The sequence below is a fragment of the Geotrypetes seraphini genome, chromosome 15 (genome assembly GCF_902459505.1).
Source record: "Geotrypetes seraphini chromosome 15, aGeoSer1.1, whole genome shotgun sequence".
Taxonomy (NCBI): domain Eukaryota; kingdom Metazoa; phylum Chordata; class Amphibia; order Gymnophiona; family Dermophiidae; genus Geotrypetes; species Geotrypetes seraphini.
In genome coordinates this window covers 68,293,810-68,311,184 of record NC_047098.1, presented here as the reverse complement: position 1 = coordinate 68,311,184, position 17,375 = coordinate 68,293,810, and the positions used below count along the sequence as shown (strand labels likewise).

General features: G+C 41.9%; 1 protein-coding gene across 1 annotated transcript in view; it reads right to left on the bottom strand.

Annotated features, from left to right (window-relative positions):
• BAZ1B (bromodomain adjacent to zinc finger domain 1B) overlaps positions 1-17,375 on the bottom strand; it is a 139,444-nt gene that overhangs the window by 79,504 nt on the left and 42,565 nt on the right. The window contains exons 7-8 of the mRNA XM_033921450.1: positions 7,422-9,198; positions 2,919-3,057 (exon numbers count right to left, since the gene is read on the bottom strand). Coding sequence (XP_033777341.1) covers positions 2,919-3,057; positions 7,422-9,198 — 1,916 coding nt within the window. The remainder of the gene's footprint in view (positions 1-2,918; positions 3,058-7,421; positions 9,199-17,375) is intronic.

Below are 17,375 nucleotides of genomic sequence, written 5' to 3'. Positions count from 1 at the left end.
TATGGACACGGGGGGGGGGGGGGGCAATACCAGATACATAGGGGAGATATTAGAAATGGGGAAAATAGGAACACAGAAGCGAGATTGTTTGGGGACCGAGCTCGCAGGCTCCAACGGCTTGCACAAATTACATTGTAAAGTGCCACGAAAGTAAGAGGGAGGGAGGTAGATAGATAGGCCACGCGAGAGGATCTGAAGGGTGGTAGAAAGGAACAGATGGTAAAGGAGGGAGGGAAGGGTGGTGGTGGAAAGGAATAGAACAGACATTGAAGGAAGGTAGAGAGGAACAGACCCTGAAGGGAAATGTGGAAGACAGAGTGGGGAGAAGACACGGGAAGGGAAGAAGACAGATGCCAGACTTTGGGGGAGCGGAGGGAAGAAGATGGGTGCTAGACCAATTGGTGGGGAGGGGGTGAAGGGAGAGGCACAGTAACAGCAAATGGAAGACGCAGAGAAGACACACAGTGGATGGAAGGAATTGAATAAGATGAGGAAAGCAGAAACCAGACAACAAAGGTAGAAAAAAAAATTATATTTATTTATTTATTTATTTTTTGCTTTAGGATAAAGTAGTATATTAGTTGTGTTGATAAAAATTTATAAACAAAGCCCTGCCAGCTGAACATCTCTTTCTCTAGTTCAGCAGCCAGAACTTTGATTTATAAGGAAAGAATAAGCTAAATATTGCAGTACTGAGGCTTATATGGATGCTGCGGGGACGGTGAATGGGATGGCAGTGACGGTGACGGGGCAGTGAAGGGGATGGCGGTGATGGGGCGGTGAAGGGGACAGATTTTTCCCCCGTGTCATTCTCTACTTCCAGGAGCTAAAGAATGTTTTGCTGCCATGCCTGCTTAAAGATGCATCACGGTCTGGCTGCCGAGACATCAGCGGGTAAACCGCTGGGTCCTAAAAGCACGTTGAGTGAGTTTAAGAGGAAAAAAGTTTGAGCCATCCTGTTGAATATTTTTTTTAAGCTGTCTGAGGAAAAAAACCTCAGCCTCCATTTTGGTTTTTTTTAAATGAGGAATTGCTTTTCACTCTTGACTAAGAGCCATGTAATTTTTTTTTTTAAAAGAACAAAATATTTTGTGAGAGTGGAGAGCTGCGACTTGTTAAGAGCAGCTAAAAAAAACCCCCAAACAACTGTTTTTACAAGGAAGGAGCTGTGAGAGGCAAGAGACTCTGCACAGCTCAGTAAGCAAAGGCTTACTTAAACTAAGGGAGAGCACCGACACATAGGATCAGTATAGGACTTCAAGTGTGCCTGCATCTCCCTTGCTTGTGATGAATTTTGTCACAGTGTCAATAGTCTAACTTAACTGCAAGATGTGTAGAAGGCATATGTATTTTTCAGCTCTACCTCCTTCCTCACTGGCCTGCACTGTATCTCAGTTTGTACCGAAGCAATCAATGACCATAATAGGAAAAATAAGAAGGGGAGTAAGGGAAACCTCCCCGACAAGACACTTCTGTTCTGCCCTGCAACAAATATATAACATTAATAAAAAAATTTAAAAAAACAACACGAAGTGGAAGAACAAGACACCTACCCGAGTGCAAGCAGCACCAACCATTAAGGAGTTCTTATAGTCACATTTGTCTTTATACCTATAAAACTGGTACTTCACTCTTCCTATCTGACTGGTAGAGCATCCTAAGCTCTAGACCTATATACCTATTTGAACCAGTACAAAGGCGAAATTGTAAACAGGACAGGACATCAAGATTCATATGCCCTTATTCCAGAAAGATCATCGTGGTAAGGCCCTAATCTTCCCTTCTGGTGAAAAAGTCATCCGAATCTTGATGAGTGGGACGTACCAAAGCAGTCCCTCAAGTCTAGGGAAGGACAGATGAGCCTGCCCTTAACACAGAGGACCCAACAACAAAGGTATGATGTATGGATCATAAAGTTGCCCTACAAATATTACATTACATTAGTGATTTCTATTCCGCCGTTACCTTGCGGTTCAAGGTGGATTACATAAAGGATCTATCTGGCCATTTCCAGAGGAATTATAGAATAGATAAGATTGGTTCGTAGAGATGAGGTGGTTCTTGTGACGTTAGGTTATTTTAGAGAGTAGAGATGTTTTAGGTTGGTTTTGATTGTTGGGTATCAGGGTTTTTTTTAAACAGTATGGGATTGCCCAGGCCTCTGCCTATGAAGGCGGCACACTTCAAGCAGAATGTGTTCTCAAAGACATTGGCGGCTGTTTATCCCAGCCTATGTATTCCGACAAAATTGCCATGCAAAACCTTCTGGAAACGGATGTCTTAGGCTTGGCTCACTGCTGCTTTGACCTGAGGCCCAGAACGGGGAGGGGAAGGCTTCTTAGCCGGCTTACCCACTGTGAGTTGCGACACCGGAGTCAATGTTGGGAGGATCCACCCTTGGTGTTGTTTTGGTTGGTGCAGTCTTGGGCGGTGCAGACAGTGTCGGAGATGAACTGGGCTCCGTGTCCATTGCAGTGCCAAACAGTAGCCTGTGCTGAAGTAACCAGAAGTGTCTTACTAGCTCTGCGGAAACTAGAAAACTGAGGGACAGCGCGCCCTACGTCGGGCGGGAAGACACCTCGCGCATGCACGGTTTGGGCTATCGCAAACTTTCTAAAGTCTTAAAGTGGCGATGCACTTTTAAAGTGGTCCATACCGGGGCTCCGTCGGTGATGTCACCCATACGTGACAATATGCCGCCTGCTTGTCCTGGAATAAACAAAGTTTTGTGTAAACTGCTTATTTCAACGACCTATTCAACCAGGTTTATCGACTAGACTTTCAATAATCTAGATTAAAACCAAATTAGGACGACTAAAACAGTTCTCACCCTTAACTAAAGACACCTTGGCAGTAACATACTACAACATCCACATGTGCCAGATTAATGTGCACCACATTCTACAAATCTTTCTTACCTGTTGTGATTGCGGTCAGTGCCAAGAGGTGACCTGTGCATCACCAGTTTGGCACTAGCGATGCCCTCATGAAATGCTTTTTCTGCTGCAGCCTTTTGCTTGCGGATTCTCTCCTCCTCTGCCTCCTTCTCCAGTTTTTCTGTTCAAGCAGAAGAGACTCATATGATTTACCCATTAGAGACCACAGGAGACTCAGAGCCAATATAACAAGTCCACTCAAAGCATATGCTTATGCCAAGTCTTGCACACAGCAATTGATAAAGCCAGAGCATCCCAAAGCTTTTATTAACATGCGGCACCCTTTCAAATAGCATAGTGGAATTCTTCAGCTAGCTAAGGACACAGAAGGCCAGACAAGGCATTTGTGGAAGCATGTGTTGATTAGTAAATACCAATCAATCAACCAACCAACCTACTATCTGTCACTATTCCTGGTGGAATTCTGTGCAAATGAAAGTTCTGTGCACAGTATTTAAAAATTCTGCAGCATTTGCAGTGTTTTGCATAGGAATCCCACCATAAGGCCCCCAAACCCTTCCTTCCTCCTCAGTTCCTCTCATTCCAACTGTAGTTCAGTCCCCTAAATCTCAACATGACCCATAATTGTTTGCCCCTAAAGTCTTCTCCACAAACAAAACCCCAACCTCTCATTCTTTCTCCTCACCACCCCCATCCCCATGGCATTCACCCCTTTATTCTGCCCCAACCCTCCCCCCATGGCACACATCCCTTTTGTAAGCCCCCAAACCTCACCCAGCACGACTCACCCCTATACTCAATCCCTAAACCCCCATTGCACACTCACATTATTTGGCGCTCTCTCTCATTTTCAGCCACAGCAGTAGCTTTGCTCACTCTTCCCCTCACCTGCTAAGCTCCTGCAACAAGAAAGGAAGAAACCCACTGCACAATAAGCCACTTCCTCTTCCTGTACTGTGGGATCACTGTTCTCATAAACAGACAGGTCTAAGCCAGCATAAGAGGAGGAAGTGACCTGCTGTCATTTCCTCCTCTTACCGTAGGAGTTTAGCACTGGAAGACTGAGCAAAGCCACTGCTATCCATGCCTGAACTGAATTCTGCATAGCATGTGCACAATTCTGGGCATCCTTTGGGGGGTGAAAAATTATGCCAGGTGCCAAGTCATATACCTTCAAGATCACTACTTAGCCTGTGCACTGCTGCAAGAACCAGTATCACCTGAGATGAATATTGTGAAAGGGTATGAGATGCAGAATTTCACTCTGTGAAATAAAAAATTGAATCCCTAAGGCAAGCATCTGTGATGCTAATAGTGAACAATATTCTCTTTTTTTAATTCTGTACCTGCACTCAATGCTTATACAGCAGTATTTTTCTGGATATTTTGATTTCTGTCTGCATAGGTTTATAATCACAGTCTGTGTTTGAACTGTCTGTGGTACATGTACTAGTTACACAAGATATGATCTATAGTAAGCATGTCAAACTCGTGGCCCACAACAAACATTGAATTACATTGGCTGGGCCGCAAAGATAAGTCATAACTAGAGTTGCAAAATTTTTCCGCAATCCATCGACGCCAAGTAGTCGCCTATCTAAGCAACAAAATCAACGATATGACATACAAGTATAACCAGTTGTGGACGCCTTTGGTACCCGAGACAAGTTCACGCCTCTAGTCATAAAGCACTATTTCCCCCCCACTAATACTAGCAGTGAATCAAACGATAGTACCTACCACGCCATTAGTCTTGTATTGGCTTACTTGGTGCACCTAATAGTATTTAGCCTTCGTAGTACAATAAAAATACGAGTGTAGGTTTATTTACATTACACTTAATTTGTGCAATTATTCTGTGTCTGGTAAGTTAATATTTAAGGAAAGATATTGATTTTTTTTTTTAATGTTTTATTTTTTTTTGTTAATGATTACTCATTTATTTCAGCTGTTTGTATTCAGTATGTCTTTATCAAAAGAAAGTAGTAGCAAAACTAAATGAAAAACTGCTGATGAACATCTAAATTTCCAAGAAAAGTGGGAATTGGAGTATTTTTGTTGTGAAGTAATAGATAAGTAATAATTGATATGTAATAATGCTATTAGTGTGCCAAAATTATATAGCATTAAATGGCACTATGAACAGCATAAATCAAAATATGACAATTACAAAGGATTAATGAGACAAGGAAAGTTGAAAGAGCTCAAGTTGGGACTGAAAAAATAGTTCATGATTACTAAAGTATCACAAGAAAGAAGTGGTGGTGCATGCAAGCTACGCCTTGTTGGAGTTGATAGCTAAACACTCGAAACCTTTTACCGAAGGTGATTTAATCAAGGAATGTCTAATTAAAGCTGCAGAAATTGTTTGTTCTGAAAGTGTGAAGGTTTTTCAAACAATCTCTGTCTTGAAATACAGTTGCAGAAAGAATTACTGATTTGGCCGGCAATTTAAGTTATCAGATCAAAGCAAAATATAGTTTTGAAGCTTTTCCATTGCCTGTGACGAGAATACAGACATTGGGGGCGTAGCTCAATTAGCTGTTTCTTCATGCTTGCGACACATATTTCAACATTTTTGAGGAATTATTGGAACTAGTACTGGATGCATGGCACTACAACGGGACAAGATATATTTAATTGTGTTTATGAACTTCTGCAAAAATACAATTTACCTCTTTCAAAACTAACTTCTAACACTACAGATGGAGCTCCTTCAATGGCCGGAAAAACCAACAGTTTTGTGGCATTACTGCGAAAAAAACAAAGTGAAATTTGTGACTGATCCAAGATTCATCATACACATTGCATTATACATCAAGTAGTATTATGCACAAAAGTTATAAAAATGGAAAATGTGTTGATATTTGTAAAAAAAAAAAAAAAAAATCAAATCAATTTCATAAGCTCGAGGCTTAAATCAGCAACAATTCTCTGGTTTCTTAAGTGAATGAGAAAGCGAATATTCCGGTATGTCCTACTATACCGAGGTACGTTGGCGATCCTGCTCCAAGATCCTTAAACAATTCTGGGACTTAAAAGAAGAAATATGTCAGCTTTTAATAACTAAAAATCAAGACACAAGGTTGTTTCTGATCTAGTACGATTACAAGATTTATCCTTCATGGTTGATATAATGAAACATTTAAACGATTTAAATTTAAAGCTGCAAGGAAAAGATCAGATTATGAACATGTGAAATTGCATCATGTCAAAAATACGCAGAAAAAAATGTTAAGACTTAGAACTGAGTTTGAAACAAGATTTGCAGATTTTATCTTTGGAAGACAGGTTTTGTTTTCTTCGATTTTCTCACTAAACAGAATCAGTACCTATCATATGCATGCAAACAAAAGTAATTGAGATCTAGTGTGATTCAGATTTGAAGACAAAATACAGTGAAGTTGGCTTGCTTGAATTTTACTAATATTTGCCAGCCAGGTTTGAAAATACTCAAAAATTTGCATATGAAATTATTTCCATGTTTGGAAGTACTTATCAGTGCAAGCAGATATTTACATTTATGAAAGGAAATGATCTTAGGTCAGTTTTAAAAGTAATCACTGCGGACAAGATTTCCCCTGAAAAAGGAAAAATAGTAGCAGAGAAGAGATGTCAAGTGTCAGGAAGGTTGTGATAGGACAGAGTACACTACCGGGTTTCAAAGAAGGACTGGATAAATTCCTGAAGGATAAGGTGATTGAGGGATACAGATAGAGGTAGTATCTAGGTTATGATAGGGTATAGATAGAAGGACAAGGGAGATTAAATGATTTAGACAAGCATCACCTTACAGGTCATGGACCTGATGGGCCGCCGCAGGAGTGGACTGCTGGGCACGATGGACCTCTGGTCTGACCCAGCGGAGGCAACTTTTTGTGTTCTTAAACCTTATTGATTTGTCCTATGTCAGCCTTTGAGTTTGACATGCTTGATCTATAGAGTTCGAACATTTTCTATTCTAAATGACTTTTTTGAACTCACCATAGGATTTCCCTATTGAATGCCATCCTACACTACTGACAGGTATACTTAACACTTAGATGTTGATACTCAAAAACGATTTGTCTAGCAAACTTTGTAAGTTACTCTTCAAAGTCTAAAATTAGATCTTTCTCAGCAAGTAAGTTTTACTTGGACAAATTGTTGACTGCACAATATTTATCCATATTAAAAAAGAGCATATACCATTCTAGCAGCATGAACAAGCTATTTAGTTATTACTAATGTTTCACACTAGCTAGATTTAGAACGGCCTTTATTCCAATATATTCAGAAGCAAATTTAATGGATAAGTTGTGCTGAATATCTTTACTTAAAATCTGATCTTCAATGTGCTGGCAAATTTTGCTTTGGCCAATAAAATAATGCAGGTAATTTGGTCTTCCTACAGCATTCTTACTCTTCCAATCCCGGTTTCAACTTTGCTAATGGCTGAACCAAGCAAAGGTCCCAGAATAAACAAGTTCACTCAACACTAATATAAACTCCACCACCAGCTACACTGCTGACACACACTCTTACCTTTCATTTCCTTTTCATGCTGTTCTTTGTTTTTCTTAGCTTGCATGGCCAAGAGCCTTCTGCTTTTCACAGCACTAATCATGTCTTCACATGTTGGCTCCATCTGCTGTTCAGCCTTCAGTGCTTTATCCATTTCTAACTTTTTTTCTGTTTCCTTCTTCTTGTCAGCCTTTCCTGCCCCACTGCTGCTCTCTTCTTTCTCATTTTCTTTAATCTTGGCTCCCATCTCTTTACGTTTCTGCTTTTCTGCCCGCTTTTTGTCATTCTCCTCCTTCAACATGGCGAGCCTCTCCTTCCACAGCTCAGCTGACCTCTGAAGTTTGGCTTCAACATGATCCTGCACTGAATAAGTCATTAAAATGCGATGGCAGAGGGCTGTCAAAATGTGCAGCTTCTCTTCTGGTGTTAGCTCAAAGAACTCTGAATTTTCCAGTTTCTCCAAGAACTCATCTTCCACCTCATTATCCTCAAAAATAGCAGCGCCTTTGCTCTCTTCAGCACCATCAACTGCTGCAGAGGCCTCACTCTCCTCCTGTACATCAGATTTACGAAGGCACAGCCTAACCAGTTCTGAGGCAGAGTGCAGAGTAAGGGGGATTTCAGAAAGCTTCATTCCCAGCTCAGCATAGTCCTCTGCAATTTCATCTTGCAGCAAAGTCTGCAAGAGAATCACTAGTATTCGATTTAGATAAAGAAAGCCACCCTTTTCTGCTGATAATGCCTCCATAAGGGAAACTGCAGTAACTGGGTATTGTCCATCAGGCATCAACAAACCCGAGTAACAGCTAAGGAACTCCACTACCATGGCCACATCCCCAAAGAGTGTATTTGGTAACCTTTCAGGAGTATCAACCAGTTTAAAGGCAGGTAGGCTTTTGCCAGTAAGCTCTTGGTCTTCATACCTCTGCTGTTTTGCTCGTTTCTCCAGCATTTCTTTCTCCTTGCGTTCTTTGGCTTTCTCCTTCAATCTTTCTTTCAATTCTTCTCGTTTCTTCTTTAGGTACTCTTTCCGCTGTTCCTCTGTCATGGATGCCCACTTCTTCTTATGTTCCAAGATCTCGTATCGTTTCTGCACTAAAATCCGCAGCTCCTCTGGGAGGCGAGCACGGTCGTCTATGGAGAGCAGCCGAGCTGCTTTAGAGATAACACATGACAGGGCACTCTTTCTATCCTCTCGATCTTTATTGTCTCTATAATAAGCAATGAGGTGAAGTGCAGCAGGGGGTAGCTGTTTCTGTGGTTTGTTGGAAGATTTTGAAGTACCTCCTGCGCTCTTGGATGTCCTTGCCACCTTGGGCGAACCTTTTGTCATGTCCAGTAGTGTCATTTGTTTCATCTTCGGATTCTTTAACCCTTTCTTTGGTGATTTTGTTTTTCCAGAACATTTTTGTCCATTTAATAGTTTTGCCTTATCTACTTTTCCCTTCTGCTTCTTTCCTGGCATGCACCCTCCTGATAGGGTGCCCTTCTTTGGGATGTGGAAGTTAGTGTTCAGCTTTGAGGGACTCATTATCTTCATGACCTCTTCCAACTCCTCCTCTGGAGTCTTGGGACTCCCCAGCTTTTTCATCTTTACTGGAGAACCATTAAGTGATTTTTTTAGATGCATTTGGCCCCAGAGAGCTGGACTCAGAGGCTGACCCAGCGAAGGTTGTTTCTTTTTTTTGTCCATCTCTTTCAAGATATTTTTCTCACCATCTGTTTTGAGCTTCTTTGAAGGCTTCTGATCAGGAGAACTTGAGCTTTTCCTCTTGGCCATGGGATTGAGGGTCATATACTAGAGAACAAAAGAGAAATATTTATCAAAAAAACAACCAAAATTATGCTGGCTCTTGCTCACTGATCTTTCACCAAAGTGGCTTTCCACCTGTTTTTTTAATCATATGGCTGTTAGAGCCACATTGTGATGTTATAGGTTGTATAATATACTATAAAGCACAATTATCTGATCATGCCCGTTGAAGGTATGGTCTATATTATAACGCCAAAGGGGTTTAGAAACAAACTAACCAAGTATTAGTATTAGCTTTTATTTTTAACTACTACACCAGCAATAAGATTCTACAGGCTTCAATTATCTTAATGACTGTTGAATCTGGTTGTTTATTGGCCAGCACTAAAACATTTATTCATAAAGCCAACACTAGATCAGTGGTCTCCAACTTTTTTCATGTAAAAGGGTTGCAGTATCAATACAAGAAAGCTCCGAGGGCCACCAAAAAATTTCAAGCTTATGCATACTCATTTTGTAAACCACTAACCTGCTTGTTCAGACGAGGTATTAAAAATATTATATTGATTCTACAACACTTCGAAGATTTTAAAACCTCATTTATTTAAAAAAATTGTCAATAGCAGAAAGTTCCATAGATGAGAAATCTAACACACTTAGGAGACTGTTTGCAGTGGGCAACATTGAAACTAATGTATTTACAGAATTTGAAGAGCATTTAAGCCGCAATGGAGAACTTTGGGGTGTTGGAAACCACTGCATTAGATGCTAAACGACCTAACACAGAGATGTTTTGGCTCATGTTCTTCTCAGGAGTCACACAAATGTAAACACATTAATAAATAGATATTAAAACAATACATTAACATACACAATGTATGGTTTTAATAGCTATTTCATACTTAATGGTTTTTACATTTGTTTTATTTGCAGAACTTCTGTGGTCCCTGAGAAATGCATGAGTTGATAGACAAGTAAGGTTGATTAACATCTATAGAAGTTTGTATATAAACAGGTCCAAATTCTATAAATGGTGCCTAAAGTTGTGTACATTGTGACCAGTCAGGCTCCGGGCCTGCCAAGGTCACTATGAAAGTGGGAAGACAGGGTGCCAAGAAGCCCAAAAAGGGGTTTGCCAAGGCTAGCTCCCAGTACCAATCTGCCCTGCTTGAAGATGCCACTGACCCAGAATGGGAGGAAGACTATTGCTCTACTGTCCACCGGGGGAGCCAGGTGAGAGCAAGCTCAGCTAGAGCAGGGCGTGGCTCCCCTCTTGAAAGGCCAGTAGAGGTTAGCAAGCTACTAGGCACATTAGGGAGGAAGCTCAGGTCTCTCCCTAAAGAAGAGCTCCCCAGCTCAAGCATGGGTAATATCTGTGACCCCATGGAAGTGGAAGAGGCTGGACCCACTTCAGGGTTGCTTGAAGCAGACCAGGAGTTACCAATGGAGATTCAAGGAGAGCTGGTCCCTGATGGCTTGGGAGTGGCTCCTGAGCCGATGGAAGTAGGCTTGACCACCCTTTTCAAGGACTGAGCAAAGAACCGAGTTTTGTTTTTGTTTGCTATTTTGGCTGAGGTGGTTTTGTTTTCCAGCCAGTTTCATTGAATATTTAAACTATGGGGTTTTGTTCTCTGCTCATTTTGTGAAAGAAGCTGGGAGTGCCTTTTTAGTGGGGAGAAGTTTGCCAACAACTGGGCAGGATTTTTGAAAGCTGTTGTGTGCTTGTGGAAGGCAAACTTGAGGCACTCCCCTATTCCCAGCAGTGTCAAAAGATATGCTGGAGGCTTTGCTATTTAAAAACTGTTTGTGAATTTTGTGCAGCAAAGCAGAGAACTGAACTCTTTTTGCAACCTGCTAAGGAGCAGGCTTTGGAAGCCTTGTTATAAGAAGCACTGTGGAGAGTAAAGCCACAAGGAACATTATTGACTTTGGTGAGGAGAAAATCCTGAACTTTTCTCAGAATTTTCTTTTTGGGTATTTTTCTTTGTATTTTGCAAGTTGAATTGTTTTGGGACTTTTACTATTCTGACAACTAAATTTTCTTTTGGAGAACTGAACCTGAAGCTGTGTGCATTGGTTCTAATTTCTGGTTTGTTTTACTTATTAATACAGTGTCTGCAGGGTGACTCCCTACTGGGTCACATGCTGGTGCAAGGTTTGACTGTAACCACTAGGGGCAGTTAGGAGTCCCTTGGCTAGGCTCTAATGCCGGTTACAACATACATTGGTGCGTACAGCTGATGTACCCAAACAACTGAATAGACCCAATTGGCACTAATTGGCAATTAACACCTCATAACCAATGTTAATTGGATGTTATGCACATAACTTGATATACGCAATTCTATAAAAGTTTAAGTGCCAGTTGCAGTATGCCAAGCTCCATGTTAGTTGGTGCCTTTTTTTTTTTTAAAGTGCAATATATAGAATCAGGCCCAAAGTGGGTATTTTTTTTGTTTCCACTATTGTCTGTGTACCTCGGCCTCTTCAGTACTAAAATTTTCTCTTTGCCAAGAAAGACCAAAGAATCTCCTCCTAGATCAGGGGTGTCAAACTCAATCACATGAGGGGCTGAAATCTGAAAAAAAGACTAAGCTGCGGGCTGAATTTTTAATTAAGATAATTAGGGGTCCTTTAATTAAGGTACACTAACCGATTTAGCGCACGCTAAATGCGCACCTTAATAAAAAGGACCCCTAAGTGACTAAGGCTTAGTCTTAGTAGAAGTATAGAGTTATGACGTCTTCAACCCCACACCAACTCTGTGGTGTAAACAAAATAAATATTGTAATCATAAGACAGAAAATAAATTTTCTACCTTTTGTTGGTCCCAGGCTCTGGTTGTCTTCTGATAACTCGCTTGCCAGGGTCTCCTGCCCATTTGTCATTTTCTTCTTTCTCCGTGCTAACTATTCATCTTCCATCTCTGTCCTCACCCTTCCATTTCCCTTTCCTGGAGGTCTGGCATCTTTCCTTTTTTTCGTGTCCATATCGGCAGCTGCAGCAATGGACCCCACCATCTGTCCTTTTCTCAACTACCCTTCCATCCAGCACCTCTCCCTCCTTCACCACCCCAGGGTCCACCATCTCTCCGTTTTTCTTCCCAACTACCCTCCTATCCAGTATCTCTTTCCCCCTCCACACCATCCCTTGTGTCCAACTTCTCTCTCTTTCTGTTCCTTCCCTCTCCTCTTATTTCTTCCCCACCCTCCACTCAGTCCGGCATATGCACATCTGGACCCCTTCTTCTCTCCCGCCGGGTACTTCTACACCAGGGCTTGCCCCTGTCCCGAAAGCCTGTATGTTTCCCCCCTTTATTCTTCTTCCCGGTCTCACCTTCAGATTTGGCCCGCCATACCTACTCTCCATCCATCCTGGCTTCCTGGTCTCCTCTGGGCCGCCAGCATGAATCGCTGCTGCTCTTCACTTGTGTCTGCTTTCACTTGGCCTCCTCTTCAAAGCAGCCTGAGGATCGCCGGCCGGCTGTAGCGAACCGCGCAGGCCGCTGTCCACCTTGGTAGCACGTTCCCTTTGACGCAATCCCACCCCTCCTCTGATGTACAGGATCACGTCATAGGGAACGTGATACCAAGGTGGACAGTGGCCTGCAAGGTTTGCTACAGCCAGCCGGTGATGCTCAGCAGGCTGTTTTGAAGAGGAGACCAGGAGGCCACTACTTGTCTGGAGCTAGAAATCTGTCTGAACAGATTTCTTATTGTGATGTTCATGGTTTGCCGAGATAGAAAAGCTCAGCCCTGAACAGTGTCAAGAGCAGCTCCAAAGTCATCCAAGCGTTGCACCGGTTGAAGATGTGATTTGTGATAATTGATTACAAATCCAATGTGTAGATTCAGTTTGAGGCACTATCAAGGACTCGACTCCTTGTGATACTGCCGAGTGCTCAGGCTGGACTGCAGGAAGCAGAGTCGAGGCAGGAGTATGCTTGGAAAGCAGATTACCAAACTCCTGAGCCATAATGGTCTGGATCATAGCCTGCAAATGAGACACTGAGACTTGAGGATCTGGCTGTAGTCTAAGGGGAAGAGGAGAAAGAATGACTCTTAGGTTTGGAGACATGCTTCTTGGGCAGCTTCAGAACCATTGTTGGAACAGACTGCTGTGCTACCTGACCTGAGGGAGACAGCAAGGAAAGCGATTCCTCAGGAGAAGACTTAACATATTTGCTCGAGGACAAGGACTTTCCAAACGAGGAAAATTTGACTAAGGTCGAGGTCGAGGCAGAAGGTGGAACCCCCATGAGAGGCTTGACCAGATTTAAGGTCGAGGTCAGAGTTAGGGGGATCCATACCACCAAAGATTTTCTCCACCTGAACTCGATGACATTTAATGGCTTGAGGTTGAAGACTCTGGACGATGGTCGGGTCCCAAACACTGAACACACCACCTATGTGGGTCAGTGAGAGAGATTGCGCACTGGCAACTGCTACACTCCTTGAAGCCTGCAACCGGCTAGGACAACGGAAAAATAGCCTCAGCGAGATCGAAGCCTGCAGGCTGAGGACGCGAGGAAGGCCCCGTCGGAACAGAAAAGAAAAAATAAAATTGTTTTTAAAAAATAAAATGAAAATGCGCAAAGAACACAGCGACCCTATAAGAAAATACACGAGCTGTGGTGAGAGAAGGCACAAAGTAGAACTGAGTGCAGCGCAGAGCGTCAAAGCTCCGCGGAAAACTGAGGAGATGCATGCCCTGTATCGGGCAGGAAGGCGCATGCGCGGTGCGGCAGTCGCAAACTTTCTAAAAGTTCTTCAAGCAAGTCTGCTTGCAAAGCTGTCCGCATCCGGGCTCCATGGATGATGTCACCCACATGTTGAGAATAGGCTGACTGCTTGTCCTAGGATAATCCAGATATACAATGTTGACCGGGTCACCCTTGTCTATCTGCCTATTTACTCCCTCAAAGAAATGCAGCAAGTTCGTCAAACAAGATCTTCTTTTGCTGAAGCTGTGCTGGCTGGTCCTCATCAGATTGTGTCTGTCAAGGTGATCAATGATGCGGTCCTTTATCAGCACCTCTACCATCTTTCCCGGTACTGAGGTCAGACTCACCGGTCTGTAGTTTCCCAGATCTCCCTCGAACCTTTCTTGAAGATCAGCTTAACATTCGCCACTTTCCAGTCTTCCAGAATCCTTCCTGATTAGATCAATAGATTGGCTATTAGTTGAAGCAGTTCAGCCCCTTGATTACCCTCGGATGGATGTCATCCAGTCCCGGGGAATTATTGTTTTTAATCCAACGGCCCCACCGCTTCCCTCGCAGGTCATTTCCCCTTAATATATCGAAAGAACGGCTTGAAGTTTTTTGCCTCCTTGGCTATTTTTTCCTCATAGTCTCTTTTGGCCCTTCTTACCACCTTATGGCACCTGCTTTGATGTTTGTGCTTTTTCCAGATTTTGTCTATTTTTGACCTTTTCCATTCCTTAAACTAAGTCTTCTCATCTCTGATCACTTCCTTCACCACTACAGTGAGCCACACCGATTCCATGTTCTTTTTCCTCTTGGATCCCTTGTTGATACACGGTATATATAGATTTTGCACCTCGGTGACTGTCCTTAAAAAGGGATCATGCTTGCTCTAGCATTTTTATACTGCTTAACCTCTTCTTAATCTTCTTCCCCACCATGAGTCTCATTCCCTTTTCAGAAGTTCAGTGCCGTGGCTGTCATTCTGGATCGATGTTTTGCCCTTGTGTGTCCAGGTTGAAGTGTATCATATTGTGATCACTGCTTTCCAGCATCCCTTCTACTTCTACACCTTGTGCTGGTCCTTGTAGTCCATTTAGAATTAAGTCCAGAATTGCGTTTCCTCTCTTATTTTCCTTGACAGTTGCATTTAATCTCGTCCGTCATTTCTCCATCAATTTTGTCAGACTGCCCTGGGGGTTGGTAGTAAATGCCAATCTTCGTTTCCATTCCATGTGAGCCGGGAGCGAGTGCGTCAGAGGAGGAAACAAAGTGAACAATTTTGCCTCAGAGGAGATGTGGAGATCCGGCGGTTTCAGCCATAAAGGAAGAACTTCAACAGTGGGCCCTGGAAATAAAGAGCGAAGTAGCTACGGTGAAGTGGAAGATTAAAGACGCTGTAAAAGAAATGAGGCAAGATTCAGAGGACTTGTTGGGACGAGTGGAAAAACGGAGTGACGAGTTGGTGAGCAAGCTATAATGTTGAAGACAATAGGTGGCCAGGTGAGGGATACCCAAAAGCAAATGAAAGACTGTGTGATTCAAATAGAAGATTTGGAGAATAGATCTTGGCGGCAGAATTTGCGGATATGAGGGGTCCCTGACATCAAGGTATTTAAAGACGCTGTGAAAGTGGTGTAGGACATTTTTGACTCTATGCCAACATCTGAGAGTGCAGAAATGACTCCCCTAGCTACAGTGAAAATAGAGAGGGCTCATAGGATGGTGGGTTCCAGAATGTCAGAGAAATCTCAGGATAATTGTATGCCTGCATAATTTTGTAGATAAAGAACAAATGATCCGTAAGGCCAGAGAACTGGGTACGGTAACCTGGCAGACTTATAACATTGAGAGATTTCAGGATTTATTGGCTATTATATTGCAGAAGAGGAAGGAATTTCGTTCAATTCTCAGTTTTGAAACAGGAGAATTTGCGTTATAAATGGCTGTTTCCATTTGGGCTTTTGATAACATTCAATGGTATTCATAAGAAAGTTATAACTGACTGAGGTGGAGGATTATCTATGTAAGGAGGGCCTAATGGAATCAACTGGGCCGGCTATTGTTTCAACAGTACTACTAGCAGGAGTCTACTTCTAGATCTAAGAAAAAGCAACAGGAGAACAGCAACTGGAGCTGGAGCAGGAACCTAAGGGCACATTGGCCCTTGCTTAATGGATAGCCTGATGCATTTTTAATGACTGTTATAAAGCAGTTAATTGAAAATAAGTTAATGATAAGTTCTTCACTTATTAAGCTAGAAGACGCACTGAATATAATTAGGAATAATTGTTGAGAGGGAGGGAGGGAGAAGTTTGAAATTTGATCATTTATATTGAGGTGGGTGAGAGAATCACATGAAGTCCTGGAGGAGGGGGAAGAATGGTGGTAAGGGGGTGTGGGGAGTTAAGGAGGACATGGAAAGGAAAATTGTAAGATCTGTATGGATAGGAAAGATGAAGAGAATACAAAGGTTATTGAAAGAATGAATGGAAAATTGGGAATGGACTAACATAATATGAAAATGTCAATTGTTTTTAAAAGAGATGAAAAGGTTGAATTATGATATTTGTTATGTTCAAGAAACTCATTTACAAAAAAGGGAGAAAGGATGATCCAATTTAAAGATTATCCGGTGTGAACTTGGGCCTCTAACAAGGAGAAAAAAAAGCAGGGGTGGGGATATTTGATAAAAAATTGAAGGTTTTTGCAAAGGCTGAATAGAAAGATAATGGAGGGAGATGGATTATATGGGTAGGGGAATTGAATGGGGAAAAGGTAACTTTGGTGAATTTGTATGCACCCAATATTAATCAAGGAAAATTTATTGAAGAACTTTTGAGTATAATTTTGAAAACCAAGAAGGATTACTGTTGGTAGGAGGGGATTTTAATTTGATTCTGGATCCTCGTTGCGATTCTACGAGTAACAAAGGCGATAGAACTTAGATAGGAAACAACTAAAAAATTTTCTAGAAATATTGAACCTATCAGATGGGTGGCGGTCTTTACATGTATCAGGAAGAGATCACACTTATTATTCTTCCCCTCATAAAGTGTATTCACATATTGATATGATATGCTTGGATAAAGTATTGGTAGGTAAATTAATAGATGCTAAAATAGAAGAAACCAGTTGGGTGGATCATACCCCAATATGGGTAGATTTAACATACGGTATTAGAAATTAAATGATAATTTGTTAAAAGACCCTAAAATAGAGTAGATTATTAGAAATATTTTGGTTAATAACAGTATTATTACGATTTGGGAATCCCTAAAAACTATTTTAAGGGGAGAATTAATCTCTGGCCTCCCATAAGAAAAAGGTCCGAGAAAAGGAAGAAAAAAATTGAGAGAGAATTTGATGGGATTGGTAATACACAACATAAAAAGGATGTGTGTGTGTGTGTGGGGGGGGGAGGGGGGGGGCGGTTGAACAGATTAGGACCCGAATGAAAGAAAATGGAAAATGAAGCTATTCAATTTAACCTGGACTGCCTTAGACTTCATTATGA